Raw genomic sequence first — 23,353 nt, 5'->3', positions numbered from 1 at the left:
AACACCAAAGTACTATCCAGAAAGATATCAATTTTGAATTTTGGCAAGGGGAGAGAAAAAAAAAGAACCACACCCACTAGTTTCCTGCCCCCTCCCCCCTAGAACATGACTTCACACCTTTACAATAGCATCACGACTGATTGAGAATTTACTCTTTCAATGAAAAATGTATTACAATATTAACATAAATTATTCTTACAAAATGGTGCAAAAACTTGCCAGAGCTGCCAGGGGGAAGACAAAACTAAACCAAGTTTCTCAAAGAAAACTGGATGTGCACTATCTCTTTCTAAACAAAAAGTCTGTTAACTATTTAAGTTTTTGGTTTTTAAAACTGGAAATATTTTGTAAAAGGCTGGGACAGAGGTACAGGTGTCAAATTGTAAACCAAAGGCAATCAATGAACACAACATTCTTCAATATAAAATACAGTAGCAATCAGTTGTACAAAAGGTACAGAATTTGCAAGATATGTTGCACAATGCTATGTACAAGTATCCAAAAATTTTTCAATAATTTAAGGAATTTCAATTCGTTGGGAATTAGTGGGGAAAAATTAGCTGAATATCAAAACAAAATATTGAGCTCCCTAAATGACACTAGGGGTTATTTTTTCTTTTGTTCAGCAGCAGCTTGAGCTGCCTTTTTGGCTTTAACCATTTCAGCAATTTCCTGTAAAGAGAAGAAAAAAAAATTAGGAATGTGGCACACAGAAGGCTTGCAATAATAATAATAATAATAATAATAATAATAATAATAAACTTTTACATAGTATTTCTGATATCTAGTTGAATGTGTTAGTATTCAAGAGTGAAAATGATATGATACAGTAAGTTAAAAATTAAGTGTGTGTGTGTGTGTGTGTGTGTGTGTGTGTGTGTGTGTGTGTGTGTGTTTACAGATATTATGTCTGTGTAGCTCACATTGGACTGTGAATGCAGAAGTAAGCTGCATGATGCCCACCTCTGCCAACTACCGGCTTTTTATACTAACATTTTATTTCACACAGAGTTTTCCATTAACATAATCATTTGAACAGATTAACTCTGCCAACTATTATTCCTTCACAGCAATAACAATTAACAGTTGTACTACACCAATGATCAATATTAACATGTCGGTGAATACACAGAAAAACATTACCTTGTATCTAGAAATACATTGTTTCTTTGTTCTTGTTGGTATGCACTCTGCAATTCTCTCCCATCTGTTTGGTGTTGAATTAGGGTAAGTCTTCAGTGCTTGTTCTAGAAGCTTCTGTTCAGCCCCTGTCCATGGAGTCTCTTCTGTTGATGTTGAAGCCATAAAGAAAAGAGAGGTTATATTCAGAACTTTCAGAACTAGAATTACATGAAGACAGAAAAAACACAAAGGGAGTGTGTAAAGTTACATATGTAAATGACTCCTATTCTGTTGTTATTGTCACATTTCGTACTGACAGAATAAATATTACTATAATGAGTTACATACAATATAGTACATTTTTGTAAAATTCTAAAGTATTTAATATTATGCTATGAGATTGCAGAGGGCTTACAGTTCACTTCTGCTAAACATCAACACAATTAATGTGTTTTTTTACAGAACTATATAAAACTGTTTAACTATGTACTCAGACTGGTTTAAACTTTTAGTTTGGATGACTTACAACACCTTGAGAATCAAGTCAAAAATAGAATAATTAAGAAGTTTCTACACTGTGTGTAAAAAAAAAAAAAAAAGGTCAGTATTATTTCACATGCCTGTGTCTGAAAGTTGAAGAGAGAGTGTTTACACCATGCTTAAGTTAACACAAATGCAATCTGAAGACAGGACAGTAGTTGGTAATTAGATGAAGTCAACAATCTGCTTCACTTAAAGTGTATTGAACAGTGTAGTGTACATACAAGATCAAACAGTAAGTGGTTCTAATGGTTCAAATGGCTCTGAGCACTATGGGGCTTAACATCTGAGGTCATCAGTCCCCTAGAACTTAGAACTACTTAAACCTAACCAACCTAAGGACATCATACACATCAATACCTGAGGCAGGATTCGAACCTGCGACTGTAGTGGTCGCAGTAAGTGGTAGTGTAATGAATCAACATAATTAACAACATTCCATTATTGCTTCTGTCAGCACAATTCATAAACAGAATAAATTGTTGTGGGATACAGATAGTATAGAGTTGGTGTTTTGCCAGTTTTTACCAGATATATGTACCAAATCTCAATTTCAGTTCAATACATAGTCAATTTCCCAAAGATTTTTTCTAAGTATTGCTACAGCAATTAAAAAATCAAAGGTGTTAATTTACTAACTGCTGGGTGAATATTATAAATGTTTGCTATATTTTATTTCTTTCCCTTTTTGTCCGCATTTGTCCTTAATGCCAATCCAAAGCGATTCTGGACAAAAATTTGTCATTACTGATCAATCTGTCATGAGTTTACTGCAACTAACTTCTTTCTTTACAAGACTTCTTCCAGCACTTACAGCAGCATTTAAATTCAGAACACATATGTCTCTCTTTTCTACAGTGCTTTCATGAAACATTCAGAAACTGAAATGACATCATTGTGCCCACACTACCTGGAGATCCTATCAACTTGCTGTTCTATCACCACAAAACTATTTTCAAAGATCGTTCTAGTGGAGGCATATTTTCTGTTGCCTCTTGACACCATCTGACTTCTGGAGATCACTAGAACTTGTACGTTTGTAGTAATAGCACTCAAGGTGCTTTGCCTACTTAATGCTAGTTTGTTCGTTTGTTTATTTGTCTGCTCGCTTTTTTTGTTTGTCAACTGTAACTGTCATCCTTGTTTTTATTTTATCTTCATTTACTACGTGCTTTTACACATGCAGTAGGTCTGGCCAGCGAGTGGTCCGACACCAAGCTTCTTGCTGATGATGTCTCATTACCCTTGGGGGTTTTGGTATGTTTGGTGTGTATAATGGGTACAGCAGGGAACTGAGTATGGACTCCTTGGCACAGCGGTCCTGATTTGCCTTACTGTGGACTTTGTCCGTTTGGACATGAAACTTATGGTCCCTTAAGTAGGATAGAAGCAGGCCGACGTGTGACACGGGTACTCCCAGTACAAGTAGCTTGTATAGGAGCCCGTCATGCCACACACAACAGTGTGAAAATGTGTTCCCTTCAAGGCACTTTTCACTCTTAGGATCAGTCAAAGTCACAAGGAGCCAAATTTTGTGAATACGCAGTATGTTCAAGCATTGGAATGTGCTTGTCCACTGAAAAGTGTTTCACAGGTATGGTTTTGTGGACTGGTGCATTGTCCTGATGCAGGATCCATGTGTTGTCCTTCCAAAAATTTGGTCATTTCTTCCTTAATCTTTCCCTCAGCTTCATTTGGATTTGTTTGCAGTGCTACTGATTATCCATTTGGCCATATGACACCCATTCAGTCATTAAAACCCTCCTGATAAAAAAAAAATCATCATCATTGCTTGGTCATGTGGGAGTATTTCAGTACATCGACTGACCCTTTGTTTCTGGTTCATACTGGAAGAGCCTTGTTTCATCACTTGTCGGCAGGGCAGGTTCTTCGCTGAATCTTTCCATGAAATCAGAGCAAATGTTCTTCCAATGGTCTTTTTGGTCCTGAGAGAAGCTTTTTGGAACCAGTTTTCCATAAGTTTTTCCTCATCTTTAATTCACAATGCAAAATCTGCCTTTTTTCATTAATTTTTTAAATGTCTGTGTAGCTCTGCTACCAGGTTAAGAGTAAAATTTATGAGAAGGTGTGGCGGAACACTGCATGAGCCACTGCTGACCGGTGAGTGTGGCATGTCGACATTTGGGTTAAGACAACAAGCATGTGAATTTATTGTGAGATGGGCTAGCCTCACTCAGTGTAGCTTGCCAGTGCAGTGGTAAGACACAGCACAGGCAAGTTAATGCCCTCATCATCAGGGTTTCAGTGGTGTTGCTCAGTATGTGACAAGGAGTGGTACACTGACACAACAAGTGCACTGCTATCTCGTAAAAACAAACATATATTTGGTATCAGAGTCATTCGTAGTCCAGCAGTACCACCAAGATGCAGGGGCTACACCAGACAAGAAAATGACATGGGGCCACCAGCCCAAGCAGTGGATTTGAGTCCCTGCCAGGGTACTTGCTTCCTGCACTATGTCTGCTCCCTGGATTTGGTGCCACAGTGCAGGCCTGCCAATCCATTCCCACAGCAGTTACACTCCTGATAGGAGGCAGCAGTTGCACCCAGGCACAGCAGATGCTTCACAACAATGTGGTGGGTGCAAGGTGTAAATGCTCTAGTTTTCACCTGGTTGATATGGGCAATATGGGTGTATTTGTCTAGTAGTATATAAGCTGTTAACCATGAGTAATGATTTGGGTGGTACAGCTAAGTTATGCTACCACCCAAGCTATATCATTGTTTAGACGTGCAGCAGCAGCAGTAGCAGTGGTGATGAGCAGCTGCTCAGACGAGAGTAGTGGAGTTATAATAAGAAGAAATATGAGAGTGCTATGGTTAAGTGTTCCCATAATTTGATTTTGTTTTATGCAGACCAGTGAATACTGATAGGTATTTATGCATGTAAGTTAGTGAGAAGTGTTGGGATAGTAATATGTTTAAGGTTTTTTTTAAATTATGTTTGTATAACTGGTAAGAGGTAGTAACATCATGGTCAGTACCACTGGGAGCAGCATTTGCGATACTGCAGGGGCTACCATAGAGGAGGTATTGATAATTGTAAGAAACGAAGGAAATAAGATGTGAGTGGAGAATGTGGAGTTGTCTAACAAATGGGAAGCAATTCAGGCTGAGGGGAAGGAAAGAGCTTATTGCAAAACTCTGGAATACAGAGAGAAGTTGTGGAGAGTGATCGATAGAAAATGGTCCTTGGGAGGTGAGGAATATGTCGATGATGGAGAAGATGGATAGGACAAAAAGAGAGGGAGCAGAGAGGAGAAAGGAGGAGGAAGCTGAAAGGGATAGGAGCAGGTTTGTGGATAGTCTGCCTGTTCTTGCAAGACAGCTGGGTACCATTAATGTAGTTAAACCTGTTAGTCCTGTGAAGGGTATAGAAGAACATCATGAATGGGTGGGCGATCTTTTGAATGGGAAGATTAAGATAATTGTAGATGGTACGTAAAACAAGTTCCTAAGAATCCATGCAAGGTGCAAAATAATGCTGTTGCTGAGTTAAGGAGAGTAATGAAGTACTATCTCTGATATCAAGTCAAATTGTGGAGTCTGAGGTGGCAGAAATGAGTTTGGGCTGCACCGAAGTGATTTAAGTGTAGGGATACCAACATGAATGATTTAAGTGTCTGCCTTACTAGGTGATAATGGGTGTTGTGTTGAGGCTGATGAGCCTAGGGGAGATGCACAGGGAAGTGCTTGCACCAGTGACTTCTGCATCACGCAGAGCAGAACTGCAGACAATGTTGTTGTTTTATATACTACAGGTAATGCACAAACAGAATGTGGGAATAGCACAAGTAATAGGTCATAAATAGTCTTGCAGGCCAAGCAGCTGATGTGTGTAGCAAGCTATTTACTATACAGCCACAGTATTATATGCCTGATGAGTGTAAAGTAGGTAAAGAGTACAATGCAAGTCTGAATTCTGACTGAACATCATGACACAGTAAACCCTTGGTGACAGAAAGCTGTTGCCAGTGTAAAGCTATCACAAGGTGCATCTAACGTATGGGACAAAGCAGTTAAACTGTGTACAACTACAGTAAAGTGCTATTTGCTTGGTATAGTACCACCAGGAAGTTGGTTTTCGGGAGCAGGAACACCAGAAAACCAAACATTTCAAGGGGAATTCAGTATGTAATAAGCACTACAATGGGATGAATAAGTAAGACTACTTGTCGGAGTGTTGTGAAGGGTAGTGCTGTATGTGGTTTTCTTGAGAGGTTAGTTTTGGGAATACATTTGCTGGGAAAGCATAAAGGGAACTGTTGTCGCATGGACAAATTTTTGAAAGTTGTTCCAAACAAAAGTTTAAACAACCACCTCTTTTGACAGATGGGGTGCTGAGCATAAGAGTACAATGGAGCCAGATCACGTGTTGTTAAAGGTCATATGTTAAGAATAAATTATTAAGAAAGAAAGAGAGTCATTTTTCGTTTCGAAGCATGGAATGGAGAGTTAGAAGCTGTGTGCATAAGCATGGTAAGAGACGTAGCAGTGAAATACATTTTGCAACATTTGAGATAATAAGCAGGGCAAGGGACCCTTGAGAGATATTGGTAGATTAAGCAATGCAAGGAGAGATTCCAAAGTGAAGACAGCCATAGTAGGTGTACAAGGAATAGTACAGTATAAATATCAGAGAGAAATGTATTATTTAAAGTTTAAGAAAATACAAGGCCATGGAATGATCGATGAACGTTCTCAAATTGATAAGGACATATGTTTTTACAGAATAGATGTAGTGTAGAAGCACAAAGTGATGAAAGTTCTAGAGGAATAAATGGAATGTTAAAATGGGATAGATGTAAACAACATAATAGCAGAGGAGGCATTTAGCAAGTAAGGATTGAAGTCAAACTCCGAACTTTAAAAACTGTACTGCCAGATGTTTTGTAGGGATAACTCGGGTTTTATAAGTGATACCCTGTGGGAAACTGCTCCTAAGGAAGACCTGAGGGGCTGGGTGTTCTCCATGGAGGGAGATGAAGTAGCACAACTACCACCTTAAGAACAAAATTTGTGAGGTGAGGTGGAGCACTGCATTACCCGCCAGTGACTGGTGAGCGTGATGTGCCAACATTTGGGGTAAGACAGCGAGTGTGACAAATTAGTGAGATGGGCCAGCCTCACTTGGCATAACTTGCCAGCACAGCAGTAATACAAAGCACAGGCAAGGCGATGCCTCCACAATCAGAGTTTCGGTGGTGTTGCTGAGTTCTTGACCAGGAGAGGTGCATTGATGCAAGAAGTGCACAGCTATCTAGTATAAATAATAACTCATTCTGTATCCCAGTCATTCACAGTCCAACAGTACCACCAAGATGCAGAAGTTGCTCCAGGTGAGGAGATGACACACAGCCACCAGACGCAGCCCCAGGTTCTAGTCCTCGCTGGACTTTCTACACAAGTTTGCCTCTCTGGACTTGGTAACACAGTACAGTGGATCTGCCAGTCCAATCCAGTAGCAGCTGGACTCCTATCAGGAATCAATATGTCGCACCCTGGGCACAGTAGCCACCTACCGACAATGTGGCAGGTGTGTCTCTTGCCAATTGCCTTGGCCCCCAGGGTGTAGACATTCACTGAAGGGGGCTACCTCTGCAAGATTCCAGTACGTGTCACTGATGTCAGTGCTGTGGCTCATGCAACATAACCATCGGCCCGATGCTGAGTGCAGATGTCAGCAAAGAAGCCAGCTAGATGGATGCTGGGCACTGACTGACAGACTACTGGTCCACTCCTGTGGGGCAGGGGCACGATCACCTCCTCACTGCACTGTAGAATCAATGTATTGGTGAGAAATGTTTCTCTTTGGGTGTCATTGACTCCCCCCCCCCCCCCCCCCCCTGCTGCCAGCACACAGTTGGCTGTATTTGCCTCAATTCCTGAACTCGCAGATCGACCAAGGCATTCGCCATCTCCAACCTCTTCCCGACCTTCTGGAAGCCATTTGCATCATTTAAAAACTCATGCGTGTGCCACAGCATTATTGCCCACCACCACCACCTTTAACATATGAAAACATTTAGTTGGTGACTTCTAAATTTCTTGAGAAATTTGAGGTTGATATGCTTCTCAGTTTTTAAGTTCACCATGCTCACAGCACTACTACAGAACAACTTCTTCTACAGTCAAGGCTCAAAAGTGGACACAAAGATAAAGTTTACTGTAGCTGTTCTTGAAAGTTAAAGGTCAACTGCATTCCAATACCAGCCGTCCAACTCCCCTTCCAAGCGGCTGCACGATAGGTGCACAGACTACAAACTGTATTGTGAATAGAGTCAGTAGTAAAGAAGTAATTTCCTTTCATTATTTTGTGTGTGTGTGTGTGTGTGTGTGTGTGTGTGTGTGTGTGTGTGTGTGTGTGTGTGGGCGCGTGTGCGCGCATGTGCGCTTGCACTGTCAGTTACCGTATTTACTCGAATCTAAGCCGCACTTTTTTTCCGGTTTTCGTAATCCAAAAAACCGCCTGCGGCTTAGAATCGAGTGCAAAGCAAGCGGAAGTTATGAAAAATGTTGGTACGTGCCGACACAACTAACTTCTGCCATCGAATATATGTAGCGCTATGCAGGCATGCTTTGTAGGCACAAAGATAAATACTGGCGCCAAAACCTCTGTGTCAGAAAAAAAAAAAAAAAAAAAAAAAAAAAAAAAAAAAAAAAAAAAAAAAAAAAAAAAAGTGGAAGACGAGCTTTTTTTTCTCCGCCGTGAGTTTCGACTACTGCATTTTCATACGTTATCCAACGAAGTAAATACAAATTCCGTATTGTTCATCTTCGAATGTAGCACAATTTCAGTGTACTACGAAAATCTGACTGGCAAGACTGTTTGGGTTGTTTGTCAATATGGCCAACTCTACGTTCTGAATTTTTTTCCTATCTGTGAGAAGAGATGGATGCTAATAGGAACCTGATGAAATTTGAATCACATACAGTATTCTCTTCACCATAAGAATAATACGAATATAAACATTTTGCAATGTATTCTTTCGTGTTTGCTGCTATCTCATTTAAATCCTGTCTGCCTAATAAACTACGAAACTAGAGTGAGACAACAGCAAATGCGGAAGAATATACGTATCGTGTCATGTTTATATTCGTATTATTCTTATGCCTAATAGTGATACAGTCAGAAATGAAGCACGGCAAGTGACTAGATTTTTAAATCTAAGATGACTCTAATTTCTGTGCAGAATTTGATGTAATAAAGAAGCGGCCGCAAAGATTTTCAAACGGAGAAAAATTTTCGCCTAACTCTCGTTCAGAACAATTTGATTCTTGTTGATCATTATCAAAGAAAACAGCAGTGTAAGTAACAAAAAAAAAGCAGTCTCTTGCAATTGTTTCGCTAATGAGACGATTCCTCTCTTTTTTTTTAATTGTACGCAGCGGTAGCGCGCACAAATGCAAGCCATGCCGCGAGCCGCGACAGGCCGTAAACACGCACTATCAGAATGTGACAAACAATGCATGACACAGTGCAGTAATGCATTTTCAGCTTAAGAGTGACGCAAACACCTATAACAAAGAAAACGGCACTTATCAGATCAAAGCAAAATAAGCAATCGATTCAAACCAGACGAAGCACATGAAAAAGGAAGGGCACCCATATAAATACGGACGGAGCGCCTGACGCATAGCAATGGCTACGTGGTAAAGCTTAACTGCTAAGCTTACGACTCGAACCAAACTACTGTAGCTGTATCATCATTCATTCGACCTAAATTGTGTCTCATATTACAATGGACCAACTTTGTTTCGATTTGGAGGTGCGGCCTAAAACTTTTCTCTCCCCTTGAATTTCGAGTCTCAAATTTCAGGTGCGGATTAGATTCGGGAAATTTTTTTTTCCTTTATTTCGAGTCTCATTTTTCAGGTGCGGCTTAGATTCGAGTGCGGCTTAGATTCGAGTAAATACGGTACACTCTCAAGACAAACATACAGTTTTTAACTGTAATGTATGTCTTACTGTGTTAAACTTCGAACTTTATAGACTATCACCTCTTAATGAACAGATTATCACAGTATTTTAAATTCTTAAATTTGATCAATCACTACGCAAAATATAGAAAATCAAATTTTTGTTGGCCCTGGAAGTCATTAGATGGGCAACCCGCAACTGGTACTGTATAAGATTTTCACTCTGCAGTGGAGTGTGCACTGATATTGAACTTCCTGGCAGATTAAAACTGTGTGCCGGATCGAGACTCAAACTCGAGACCTTTGTCTTTCGCAGGCGAGTGCTTTACCAACTGAGCTACCCAAGCACAACTCGCACCCTGTTCTCACAGCTTTACTTCCGCCAGTACCTCGTCTCCTACTTTCCAAACTTCACAGAAGCTCTCCTGTGAACCCGAGTCGGAGTACTTGCTCGCGAAAGGCAAAGGTCACGAGTTCGCGTCTCGGTCTGGCACACAGTTTCAATCTGCCAGGAAGTTTCAACTGATACTGTGTTTGCTTGGTAATACAGACAAGACATACCTAGATCTGTTAAATGCTGCTTCGCATGTATACCAATGAAGTGGTTTTGTTACTCATGGGAGATTTCGGTAAAGTCAATTCAGGCTGAACAGAAGTTAATTGTTGCAGAAAAGGTGTTGGAACCAATGGAAACTTGATTTTTATCGAGCAGGTAATGGTGGCTCTTCTGCCTCTATGCATATTTGTGGTATGGGGTTTGTTCAGTCAGTCCCTGTGGACAATCTGATGCCCTTGTGGAGCACTGAGTCCAGCTTTTTAATTATGTTAATCATACTGATGTACAGTACATGCGATTTAGATGAGGGCCCATTAAACTTCTACAAAATTTCAGCAATCAGGATTTTTCTAACAGAGGCTCAATGAAAACCAAAGCTAGCATTCTTTTTCATTGTGTCCCTCTGTAATTCAACACCTCCTCTATATGGTGAGTAGCAATTTATCCTTTCATACGGCTTCTTCATCTGCCAGCTGTTACTAGCACATTCACCACAGTCACTAAAGGTGTTATCAGAGATGGGACAATATGTATTGAGAAGGTTGCAGATAATTATCAGAAATGGGCCGATATGTATGCAGATAAGGTTGCAGATAATAATAAGTAGCCAACTGCAGACTAAAGGAGTGCAGTTCAGTTATGACAGATCTGCATGACTCATCAAACTACCAAATACTGCCACCTAATTATGACATACACATAAATTTGTTGTACAAAAGAAACCACACAAATGAAGAGCACAAAAATTAGAAATCTTTCAACACACTTCAAAAAGTATTCTATTCCGTTTCAAACATTACTCATATATGTATAGTTATTCACCTAGTGCAAAACACTCAAATCAGTGATAAGTAAATTATTATTTAAAGCTTTTTCACTCACCTTCAAGTCTCTCTGTCATAGAACCACTTGTATCACCAGCGGAATGCTCCTTCTCAAATATGTTGTATGCTTGTTTGTTCACAGTTTCTTTTAAAACATTTCTGCTGAAATCTGAACTCTGGAGGGATTTGGCTTTTGCAAGAACATCCTTTGCAGTTTTCTTACTAGAAGAGGCTACATCATGTTGGTTAATGAAGTTTGCGATAACTTCCCACCTGAGAAAATTTACCATGGTCAGACTCAGTGATGAATGAAACAAATGGATTAAAGCTTTTAATTTTCAAACAACAGGCTGATGAACATATTTCACAGCACAAGTAATGAGCTGAAATGTTTAATTATTATTTTACCTCTGATTTGTTCCAGCTGGAAATAAATTAACAGCTTTAATAAGGACATGTATTTCTTCAGTTGACCAGTTGACTTGACCTCCTTTCCTTGATCCCTGTGCACCTGATGCACCACTATTACGTTGGGATGCAGCCAAAAGGGCTTGCCGCTCTTCTTCAATTTGCTTCTCAGTATCTTCGATAGCATTGATATATACACTTCGACCACCTAGTGTCATTTTCTCTAAGAGCTCATCAATTCTATAAAAGAGAAAAGACACATCAGATATGATGTAAACACAATTTATCAAATATGGTCTATCAACTGCTTGTAAACTACTAATACGTAACTGATGGCATCCATTTTTGCACAGGTTGTACGATTTAAATACAGTGGAATCTCATCAGTACGTCCCAATTACCGCCTTTTTCTACGTAGTACATTGCAGTCCCAATTGTGTTAAAAACATATTAAACAGACTCATTTGTGCATTCTCCCTCCCCACTTCGCACATTCAGATTTGGTGGTATCAGTACTGTTTATCTGAGTTGTTAGAGACTGACGTTCATGGAAACATAGTGCACAAATGTACAGGGAGATAGTGCCTTCCAGTGCCAACAACGTTGCAAGATATACAGATAATTTGCTGTGGTAGAAAGGACTTGCCAAAGTAGTCTGTATAGGTTGATACTAGCTCTGATGAATTCTGACTTCTGCAGAGCACAAACAACCTGAATGGCGTGTAAGGAAAAGGTAGAACACTACTTAACATAAAAATGACAAGTTGAGCTGCAGACAAGCACAACAAAAAAACTGTTCTACATTTAGCCTTCAGCCAATGCCTTCTTCAGAAAAAGAACCAAACACACATTCATTCATTCATACAAAGCATACACGATTGCCATTGGTGGTAGCTCGGACCAGAATGGAGCTGTCACATTTAACAGATGGAACTGTCATATTGAACAGATGTAGCAATCTAGAGGGAAAGGGGAAAGGATATGAGTGTACAGGTAGGGGGGGGGGGCAGAGGAGCACTGCATGACAAGACAGCTACAAGGCACAGCATCAGGAGGTTGTGGGGCAAGGAGGTGGGGAGTGTACAAGGAGAGAGAGGCAGAGAAGGGGAAAGACACTGGCAGGGGGCAGCACACACAGATGGTGAGGGGATATGAACAGGGAGGAGGCAATAGGAAACTGTTGCATGGAGGGTGTGGGAATAGTAGATTACCTTTGGTTACAGACAGGATAATTTTGGAAGCAGGAAACATGTTTTAAGGATAACGCACATCAGTGTAGTTCAGAAAATCTGGTTGTGGAGGGGAGGATACAGATAGCCCGGGTTGTGAAGTAGCCATTGAAATAAAGCATGTTATGTTCAGCTGCATGTTGTGCCAAAAGGTGGTCTACTTTGCTCTTGACCACAGCTTAGCAGAAGCCATTCATCCTGGTGGACAGCTGATTGGTAATCACACCAATACAAAAAGCTGTACAATAATTGCAGCAGACCTGGGATATGATGGCGGTTTCATAAGTGGACCAGCCTCTGATGGGGTAGAATAAGCCTACAGCAGGACAGGAATAGGCAGTGTGGGGAGGGTGGATTGGGCAGATCTTGCACCTGGATCTTTCACAAGGATATGATCACTGTGGCAAGGGGTTGGGATTGCAAGTGGCACAGGGATGGATTATGGAACATGACTTTAGGAGGGGTGGGAATGATCTCTCTTAGTTTAGATCAAGATGATAGGTAATCAAAGCCTCAATGAGGGATGTGATCCAGTTGTTTCAATCCACAGTGGTACTGGGTGACAAAGAGGGCACTCCTCTATAGATAGTTCTTGGGGGTGGTGGAAAGATTGAGGGCGTGTGGAGAAATGGCACATGAGATCTGTTAACAGACCAGGTCTTGGGGGTAGTGCCTGTCTGTGAAGGACTTTGTGAGAACCTCAGCATACTGGGCAACAGAGTTCTTATCACTGTCCCCAGGAGGCCAGGCTGTATATGGGAGGGATTTTTTGGTGTGTAAATGATGAAAGGTGTCAAAATGCAGGTGTGGTTGGTGGGTTTAATGACGGCAGAAGTGTGGATAGAGCCATCAGAGAGGACATGGCCAACATCCTGGAAGGTAGCACACTGGGTTGAGGAGGACCAGGTGAAGTGGAAAGGAGAGAAGGTGTTGAGGTTGTGAAGGAATGAGCATAGGATATCTTGACCATGAGTCCCTATCATGAAGATATCATCAATGAACCTGAATCAAACCCGAGGTTTGGCATACTTGGAGGCCAGGAGTGTCTCCTCTAGATGCCCATGAACAAGTTGTCATAGTGGGGTGCCATGTGGGTGACCATGAATGCTGCAGATTTGTTTGTATACCTTCCCTTTGGAGGAGAAGTAGCTGTGAGTTAGGATAAAGTTAGTAACGTGTATGAGAAATGAGGTAATAGGTTTGGAATCTGAAGGATGTTTGGAAAGGCAGTGTTCAATAGCAACAAGACCATGAGCATGAGGGATGTTGGTGTATAAGGAAGTGATGTCAACAGTGATGGGTAGAGATCTTGGAGGTAAATGGGTGGGGATGGCGGGAAGTCAGTGAAAGGAGTGGTTGGTATCTTTCACATGGGATGCTAGATTACAGTCAGATGGTTGGAGGTGTTCGTCAGTGAGGGCTGAAGTTCTTACAGTGGGGGCAAAATAACCAGCTACTATGGGGTGTCCATGATAGTTGGATTTGTGGATTTTAGGGAACATGTAGAAGGTGGGTGTCTGGCATGTTCTGTGATGGGATCACTCTGGCAGCACTTATAGGTATGGTAGTCAGATAATTGGCTGATGCTTTCTGCTAAGTAGTCACTGTAATTCATAACGAGTGTTGGGACCTTTGTCAGCAGTTAGTATGATTAGGTCATTATTTGTTTTGAGGTTGTGTAAGGTTGTCCTTTCTTCTGCTGAAAGGTTGGTGCCTTAGGAAGGGCCTGAGGAAGGATGGTAAAGTCAAGTTGGAGGTAAGCAATTGCTGGAACCACCTCCGCTCCCTTTGCGAGATACTGCAACTGTGCAACCCCTGCTACATAAATCACATCACTAAAATTGAACCCCTTGCTCTCCAGATGTGGAGGTGCATTCCAGACATCACTCAACGTTTCATCTTTACAGTGAGTAACAATCTTTTTTCTTGTACTGATGATATTCCAACCTGGAGTTTCCATTGTTTGATTTTAACTAGCAGATTTTCTTGCATCCTACATCCCTATGATATTTTCCTTTACTACTACTACTACTACTACTACTCTCTAAAGTATTACTTTCTCAGTGCCAGTTCTTTCTCTTCTTTTCTGTGTTTACTCATTGCCTCATATCACACATGCTCTGACTTCCGAGCCACACTGTATCAATGACCATGTCTGCATATAATACACAGCTACATGAATGCACAAGATTATTGTTGCACTATCTGATGCCCCAAAATTCTTCCCTCCAGTAACTATATTTATTCCTATTGATCCCATTTCCTCCCTCATCCTCCATAGTTTTATGTTTTATTTACCACACCACCCATGCCACATGAACTGTGATCCTCCTTCCCCTTCTCTTCCTTTATCCAAACACACGCATGCTCTCATACGTCACCCATTCCTTTTCTTTTAGTTTTTGTATGTTTTCAATGAATTTGTGCATATTTTCATGTGGTTTCAAGCATTTGCGCAAATTTTTATGTACATGTGCATATTACTATGTGTTTTTACTTATCTGTGTGTGTTTTTTGTGTGGCCTTACACATTTTTGTGTGTCTTTTCTGTTATCCAATTCCCCTAACAGCCATCCAACACCTTGATTTGCCCACTTTCACATCATTAACCCAGTCCCACATCCTGTTTCTTAAATGCTGCCTAAACCATGAGATCCCCCCCTCCCAACAATGACCTAAGCATTATGATTCTTTTCTCTCGATCCCACCTCTGCTTCACAATAACCTTCACCTTTTCAATCTGCCAGTCCCTGGCCCTTTACCTGGTACTGCAAAAACATATATCCATGGCACAGCCATCCCAAAACAACCTCCACTTCCTCTGCAGATACTGCTCCTGTGCAATCCTTGCTGCATATATGTAATGTATGCATCTCTAAAATTCAATCACTTGCTCTCTAGCACCTACTGACATCCTACTGCTGCCTCGGGGCACCACTATCCAACCCCTAGCATACCCACAGTGTTCCTCCTCATGAACTCCATATAATACTCAGACCCTGTCTAGCTGATCTTTTCAACTTGCCACATTCCCCAAAACTCCCTATCAACATTCCACCAAATCCAGGACACAAATATTCCCAGAACACAGTTCTTAAACTTTCCCTCAAACCCTCAGAACTTGCAGTCCTATCCACAAAACTCACCTTTAGCCCTACACCCATATTTAACCATGCTGGACATGCCAAAGGTCTACTTTCCTTCTCTCCATCCCTGCAATGGGTACACTCCTTTGCCACCAATCCCTCCAACCAAAGCCAACCTGATGCCAAAATTTAGCACTGTCTTTCCCAGTTTATATGACCATCCAACTGTGATCCCCCTCCCCAGTCACCATCCAGGTTTTCCTTACCCCCAACTTTGTATCACCAACTTACCAGAGTTCCCTTCCTAACACCACCAACCTTTCAGCAGAACAAAGGACAGCATTATACAACCTCAAAACAAATCATGACCTAATCATCCTAACTGCCAACAAAGGTGCCAACACTGTCATTATGAATTGGCGGAAAGTGTCAGCCAATTATCTGACTATCCCACCTATAAACTCTTACAGAGTGATCCCATCACAGAAGTCCAACATAATGTCCAATGCCTGATTAGTGCATTAGGAACTTTCCAGAACCTCTCCCCTGAATCCATTTCCCTCCTCACCCCCATAACATCCCACACATCCACCTTTTATGTGCTGCCTAAAATCCACAAATCCAACTATCATGGACACCCCAATGTAGGTGGTTATTGTGCCCCCACTGAAAGAACTTCAGTCCCAACTGACCAATACCTCCAACCATCCTTTACCTCCTAGATCCTTACTCGTCACTGCTGATAACACTTCGTTATACACCAACATTACTAATGATCACAGTCTTGTTGAACACTACGTTTCCCAATGTCCTTCAGATTCTAAACCTATTACCTCAATTCTCATACACCGTAATAACTTTATTCTAACTCACAACTACTTCTCCTTTGAAGGGAAGGTACACAAACAAATCTGTGGCACATTTACAGGCACCAATATGGCATCCTCCTATGCCAACCTGTTTGTGGACATCTAGAGGAGACACTCCTGGCCTCCCAGTATGCCAAACCTCTGGTCTGATTCAGGTTCACTGATGATATCTTCATGAGAGGGACTCACAGTCAAGATTTCCTATGCTCATTCCTTCACAACCTCAACACTTTCTCTCCTATCCACTTCACTCGGTCCTCCTCAACCCAGCATGCTACCCTTCCTGTATGTTGATCACCACCTCTCTGATGGCTCCATCCACACCTCTGTCCAAATTAAGTCCACCACCCACACTTGCATTTTGACACCTGTCATCCCTTCCACACCAAAAAATCCCTCCCATGTACAGCCTGGCCACTTGTGGACAGTGTATCTGCAGTGATGATAACTCTGTTGCCCAGTACCTGTCATACCTTCGGTGTCAAAAAATCCCTAGTGACAAGAACTCCATTCCCAGTATGCTGAGGTTCTCACAAGATCCTTCACGGACAGGCACTACCCCCAGACCTGGTCTGCTAACAGGTCTCTTGTGCCATTTCCCCACACACCCTCAATCTTCCCACCATCCCCAAGAACCAGCTACAGAGGAGTGCCCCTTTTGTCATCAAATACCAAACCAGAAGCGAACAACTGAACCACATTCTTTGTCAAGGCGTTGATTACCTATAATCATATCCTGAACTAAGAGAGATCCTACCCTAGATCCTTCCCACCCCTCCTGAAGTCGTGTTCCATAATCCACCCAACCTCCACAACATCCTAGTCCATCCCTGTGCCACTCGCAGTCCCAACCCCTTGCCACAGTGATTATATCCCTGTGAAAGACCCACGTGCAAGATCCGCCCAGTCCACCCACCCCACACTTGCTATTCCAGTCATGCTGTAGGCTTATTCTACCTCATCAGAGGCTGGTCCACTTATAAAACCAGGCATCCTATCCCAGGTCTACTGCAATCACCACACAGCTTTTATGTTGGTATGATTACCAGTCAGCTGTCCACTGGGAAAAATAGCCATTGCCAAACTGTGGCCAAGAGCAAAGTAGGCCACCTTTTGGCACAACATGCAGCTGAACATAACATGCTTGATTTCAATGGCTACTTCACAACCTGGTCCATCTGTATCCTCCCTTCCACAACCAGATTTTCTGAATTACACTGAAGTGAGTTGTCCTTAAAACACGTTTCCTGTTCCCATAAGAATCCCGTCTGTAACTGATGGAAACCCACTGTCCCCACACCCCCCATACAACAGTTTCCACCCTCTGTATCCAATCACCTCCTCCTTGTTCATGTCCCCTCACCATCTTTGTATGCTGTTCTCTGCACCCACCTGTCTTTCCCCTTGTCTGCCCCTCTCCTTTTACACTCCCCCCCCCCCCCCCTCAAGCCTCCTGATGCTGTCCTTTGCGGTGGTCTTGTTGGCATGCAGTGCTCTCCGTTCCCACCACCTGTACCCTGATATCCCTTCCTCTTCCCCACCCCCTCCAGATTGCTGCTTCCATTCAATATGACAGTTGCATTCTGTTCCACTGCCAGTGTTGGCAGTCATGTGTGTGTGAGGTGTGCTTGCTTGTGTGAATGGTGCGTTGGTTTCCTTTTCTGAAGAAGGCTTTGGCCGAACGTGTAAGAATCTTTTCATTGTGCCTATCTACAACTCAACGCATCATCTTGATGGTGACTAGGAATCTATCTTTTTCCTTAAATTGTTGATATTCTTATCTGACGTTTCCATTGTTTGAATAGTGTGTAATTCAGACAGGTACGCTACCTATGGATTATGGCTCAGAGGAACACTGACAGCAACGCCACCATGTTGAATAATGATTTTCGTACAGCCACAAGACATTGTGTTACTTGTCAAACTGTGCACACGATAGGCTGCATGATGCACAACTTTACTCCCAACGTCCATGGCGAGGTCTTTCTTTGCAACCAAGACACCATGCAGTGCAGTATAGATGGACCCAACAACATGCCGAATGGACTACTCAGGATAGGCATCACGTTCTCTTCACCGATGAGTGTTGCATATGCCTTCAACCAGACAATCGTTGGACATGTGTTTGGAGGCAACCCAGTCAGGATAAATGCCTTAGGCCTAGACATACTGTCTAGCAAGTGCAGCAATGTGGAGGTTCCCTCCTGTTTTGGGATGGCATTATGTGGGGCCGGCGTACGCCGCTGATGGTCATGGAAGGCGCTGTAATGGCTGTATGATACGTGATGCTATCCTCCAAATGATAGAGCAACCATGTCAACAGCATATTGGCAAAGCATTCGTCTTCATGGATGACAATTTGCACCCCCGTCAAGCACATCTTGTGAATAACTTCCTTCAGGATAATGACATCAGTCAACCAGAATGGCCAGCATGTTCTCCAGACATGAACCCTATTGAACATGCCTGGGATAGATAGAAAAGGGCTGTTTATGGATGATGTGACCCACCAACCACTCTGAGGGATCTACGCTGAATCGCCGTTGAAGAGTGGGACAATCTGGACCACCAGTGCCTTGATGAACTTGTGGATAGTATGCCACGACGAATACAGGCATACATCAATGCAAGAAGACATGCTACTGGGTATTAGAGATACCAGTGTATACAGCAATCTGAACCACCACCTCTGAAGGTCTCGCTGTGTGTTGGTACAATATGAAATGTGTGGATTTCATGAGCAATAAAAAGGGCGGGAATGATGTTTATGTTGATCCCTATTCCAATTTTCTGTACAGGTTCCGAAACTCTCGGAACCGAGGTGATGAAAATCTTTTTTTTTTATATGTGTACATGGAAACTGAATATACCTTAATCAACTTTAAACACAATAGGGAGCAAACAAAAAACAATTGAAGCAGAATGTTTGGAAGAGGAAATGGCTAACAAAACTGAGTGTGTGTTGGTCAGTTTCCAGAACTGGAAAATGTGGTACTAAAGTGGATAAAACGAGCTTGTACTCTGAACATACCAGTTAACAGTACAGTGGTTCGTGCTAAGGTAACATATTTGGCCTCGTATATTTTAAGGCAGGAAATGGTTGGATCGAAAGTTTCAAGAACAGGCATAATTTAGTGCACAAATGTGTTCGAAGTGAGGTTGGAAGCAATGTTAAGTCGTGGAGAAATACACTTCCATCAGTCATAAAAAATACTGTATCAAAAGATGTTTTTAATGCAGATGAAAAGGGCTTATTTTTTACCATCTGCCTTTCAAAACTCTGGAGCTCACAGGAGAGAAATGACACAGTGGAAAACCTAATAGAGAGACGCTAAGTGTTTTATTTTGTTGTAACAAAAGTGGAACAGAAAAGTTGATGCCACTAATAACTGGAAAGGTGAAGAGCCCACAACGCTTCAAAAATGAGCGGATATTTCCAGGTCAATGTACAGCTAATGCAAGTGCATGAGTAGCAATAACTATTTTCGAACAATTCTTCTGTGACGGGGATGCAAGATTGGGTGTTACCAATAGAAAAAGAATCTTGTCTATTGACCAGTGTACAGCGCATCCACAAGATACATCGTATCTACATAATATAAATGTAGTGTTTTTTCTCGCAATTGTACAAGCCACTTTCAGCCACTGGACCAAGAAATTATAAAATGCCTGGAACAATAATATAATAAAATTCTTGTACAGGGAGAGGCTGGCTTTCTCCCCCCCCCCCCCCCCCCCCCCCAGCATCACTAGTCGGGGTGAAATTTGAAACCTCTCCACAGTAATTCTATGAGAGGGAGCATGTGACTCTGTGTATTACATGGGGATGAGAAAATTGGTGGCTCTTTTGATTCTATTGAAGAGCAGACTATATGCTGGTATTGCGTTACAGCTGGCACCCATCCCCGTTTCTAACACACAGTACAAACACAACATTACAATACACTGCACAAGCACTCATCACAGTCACCCCAAGATCACAATACAGATAAATTACTCAATGCTACTTAAAAGTCCAGAGGAAGATAATGGCAAACCAATTCTACTGGAATCTTGCTCAGGTCAGCAATGTGAAATCCCACACTGTGCCAAATGTTCAACAGACAGAGCATGGGACTAACTGACTTTTGAAATGACAGTAGCAATAACAGGGACAAGAATGGCAACACTATTGCAAATCTTTGTTCAGCACAGCTCCTGCCCTGTTCACAGTATATTCTGCTAAGATAGGGTTTGCTGTTTTTGCTGGGAACAAGCATCTCAGAAATGACAAAGCTGATTGGCTGTTCACATGCTGCTGTTGTGAGCATCTATGGAAAATGGTAGGATGGTAAACCACAAGTAGGTGAAAATGTGTTTGATGTCCAGACATCATCACAGAACATGGAGGTTGGAGACCAGCCCACTCTGTAAAGCAAGATGGGCAGCGATCTGTGGCAGATCTCATGGCAGAGTACAGTGCTGGCACATGCACAAGTGCTTTGGAGCACACTGTTCAGCACATAATGTCGAATGTGGGGCTCTACAGCAGATGACCCACAAATTCTTGGTTTAACACAACAACATTGTCAATTGCAATTGCAGTGAGCTCGGGATAATCAAGATTACACCACAAACAATGGAAACATTTCACCCGGTTGGATGAATCATGTATCTTGTTACACTAAGTTGATAGTCATGTCCAGGTATGCTGCCATCCAAGCAAATGATTGTTTGCAATATGCACTGTGTCACTGGCTATGATAGTAATCGAAGGCACACTGATAGCTGTGCACTGCTTGACCATTATTACAGACCACCTGCATCCCTTCATCCAAGATTTTTCCCCAATGGTAATGGCATCTTTCAGCAGCATAACTGTCTGTGTCATAAGACCAGATCTGTGCTACACTGACTTGAGCAGCACGACAGCGAATTCACACTGATATCTCGGCCACTACATCTGCCTGATCGTAACCCAATGGAACGTGTGGGACTCTACTATGTGTCACCTCTGCACCGACAAACCAATGGCTTGTAATTTATGGGAATTGACAACCTGTGTTCAGGCATCAGGTAGTACATACACCTGGAAATCAACTTGTCGAATCTGTGCCATGCAGAATTGCTGCTGTACTACATTCCAAAGGTAGACCAACATGCTATTATGCAGATGGTCACAATATTTTGGCTCATCAACATGCTATTATGCTGGTGGGCACAATGTTTTAGCTCATCATTGTATCTCTAACAAAATCAAAATACGTGCCTGTCACTTACACAAGCTGTACCAACATATGCATGTGAAACCTGGATCTGACAAAAAATAAAATAAATAAATGAGCAAAGATGAGGGAGCCTTCAAAATACTAGTAACATACAATTTTTGGAGCAGTGAAGGACATTGTCATGCAGAATGGCAAATAAAAAGCAAAACAACATAAAATTATTTGACCTAGTTAAAGGACCCGACATTGCAGCAAAATAAAAGCTAAAATAATGAAGTGGGTCATTTAACCCCTCCGCTGCTACAGATGTGTTCGGTGTTGAGCGCGACTTTCTCATGACTGTACTGCTCGCCAAATGCTGCTTAATGTGCTGAGGAGTGATGGCGTTCTGGCTGCAATGAAATAATTATTATCCAATTATAAGAAAACCATTAGCTGAAAAAATTTATTTTTGTACATCTTACAGTCTGGTATCTTTGCTCAATAAAAGACTGAAATTCTTTTCATTATTCAGCACAGGTACTGCACTGCATAAAATTAACTAAAACATCACAAGAAATTTTGAAGAGTTTTCAGAGGGAAAAATGCACTGAGGTAATTTTAGCTCATACATTACAGTATATGAAATGTAGGTACGATACCAAAATCTTATTTAAAACTGAGTGCAGTACAATATTTCATTTCATTCTCGAGTTATCGATTTTTACGTATGACGGATGGTCATGCACAATGTACCCATTCCCATCTCTGCATATCGGGAATTATGTGGTCACAACAATCATCATATTTCTTAAACAGTTAAAGATATAAAAACAAGGCCTTTTTTTGTCAATAATGGCACACAAAGAGCACATACGTTGAACGATAAATACTTGCAACTTTTTTTTATATTCACCGGATATGCAGTGAGAGGTTGGCAGTTTGGGATACATACAGACTATAAGAAAATCTGAACAATGTGCGTATACACATCCACAGCACCTGGTGAACGGCGGAGCGAGACGTGAATACAGGGCTATTACAAATGATTGAAGCGATTTCATAAACTCACTGTAGCTCCATTCATTGACATATGGTCACGACACACTACAGATACGTAGAAAAACTCATAAAGTTTTGTTCGGCTGAAGCCGCACTTCAGGTTTCTGCCGCCAGAGCACTCGAGAGCGCAGTGAGACAAAATGGTGACAGGAGCCGAGAAAGTGTATGTTGTGCTTGAAATGCACTCACATCAGTCAGTCATAACAGTGCAACGACACTTCAGGACGAAGTTCAACAAATATCCACCAACTGCTAACTCCATTTGGCGATGGTATGCACAGCTTAAAGCTTCTGGATGCCTCTGTAAGGGGAAATCAACGGGTCGGCCTGCAGTGAGCGAAGAAACAGTTGAACGCGTGCGGGCAAGTTTCATGCGCAACCCCCGGAAGTCGACGAATAAAGCAAGCAGGGAGCTAAACGTACCACAGCCGACGGTTTGGAAAATCTTACGGAAAAGGCTAAATCAGAAGCCTTACGATTTACAATTGCTACAAGCCCTGACACCCGATGACAAAGTCAAACGCTTTGAA

General features: G+C 41.8%; 1 protein-coding gene across 1 annotated transcript in view; it reads right to left on the bottom strand.

Moving 5' to 3' along the window:
• Positions 1 to 401: 401 nt before the first annotated feature.
• The window catches only part of LOC126184673 (dnaJ homolog subfamily C member 2), a 187,341-nt gene continuing 164,389 nt past the window's right edge, over positions 402 to 23,353 (bottom strand). Inside the window, exons 8-11 of the mRNA XM_049927157.1 lie at positions 11,392 to 11,631; positions 11,042 to 11,256; positions 1,144 to 1,286; positions 402 to 672 (exon numbers count right to left, since the gene is read on the bottom strand). Coding sequence (XP_049783114.1) covers positions 607 to 672; positions 1,144 to 1,286; positions 11,042 to 11,256; positions 11,392 to 11,631 — 664 coding nt within the window. The 3' untranslated portion in view covers positions 402 to 606. The remainder of the gene's footprint in view (positions 673 to 1,143; positions 1,287 to 11,041; positions 11,257 to 11,391; positions 11,632 to 23,353) is intronic.

This window comes from Schistocerca cancellata, chromosome 4 (assembly GCF_023864275.1).
Source record: "Schistocerca cancellata isolate TAMUIC-IGC-003103 chromosome 4, iqSchCanc2.1, whole genome shotgun sequence".
NCBI classification, from domain to species: Eukaryota; Metazoa; Arthropoda; class Insecta; order Orthoptera; family Acrididae; genus Schistocerca; species Schistocerca cancellata.
This window is presented reverse-complemented; position numbering and strand designations above follow the sequence as displayed.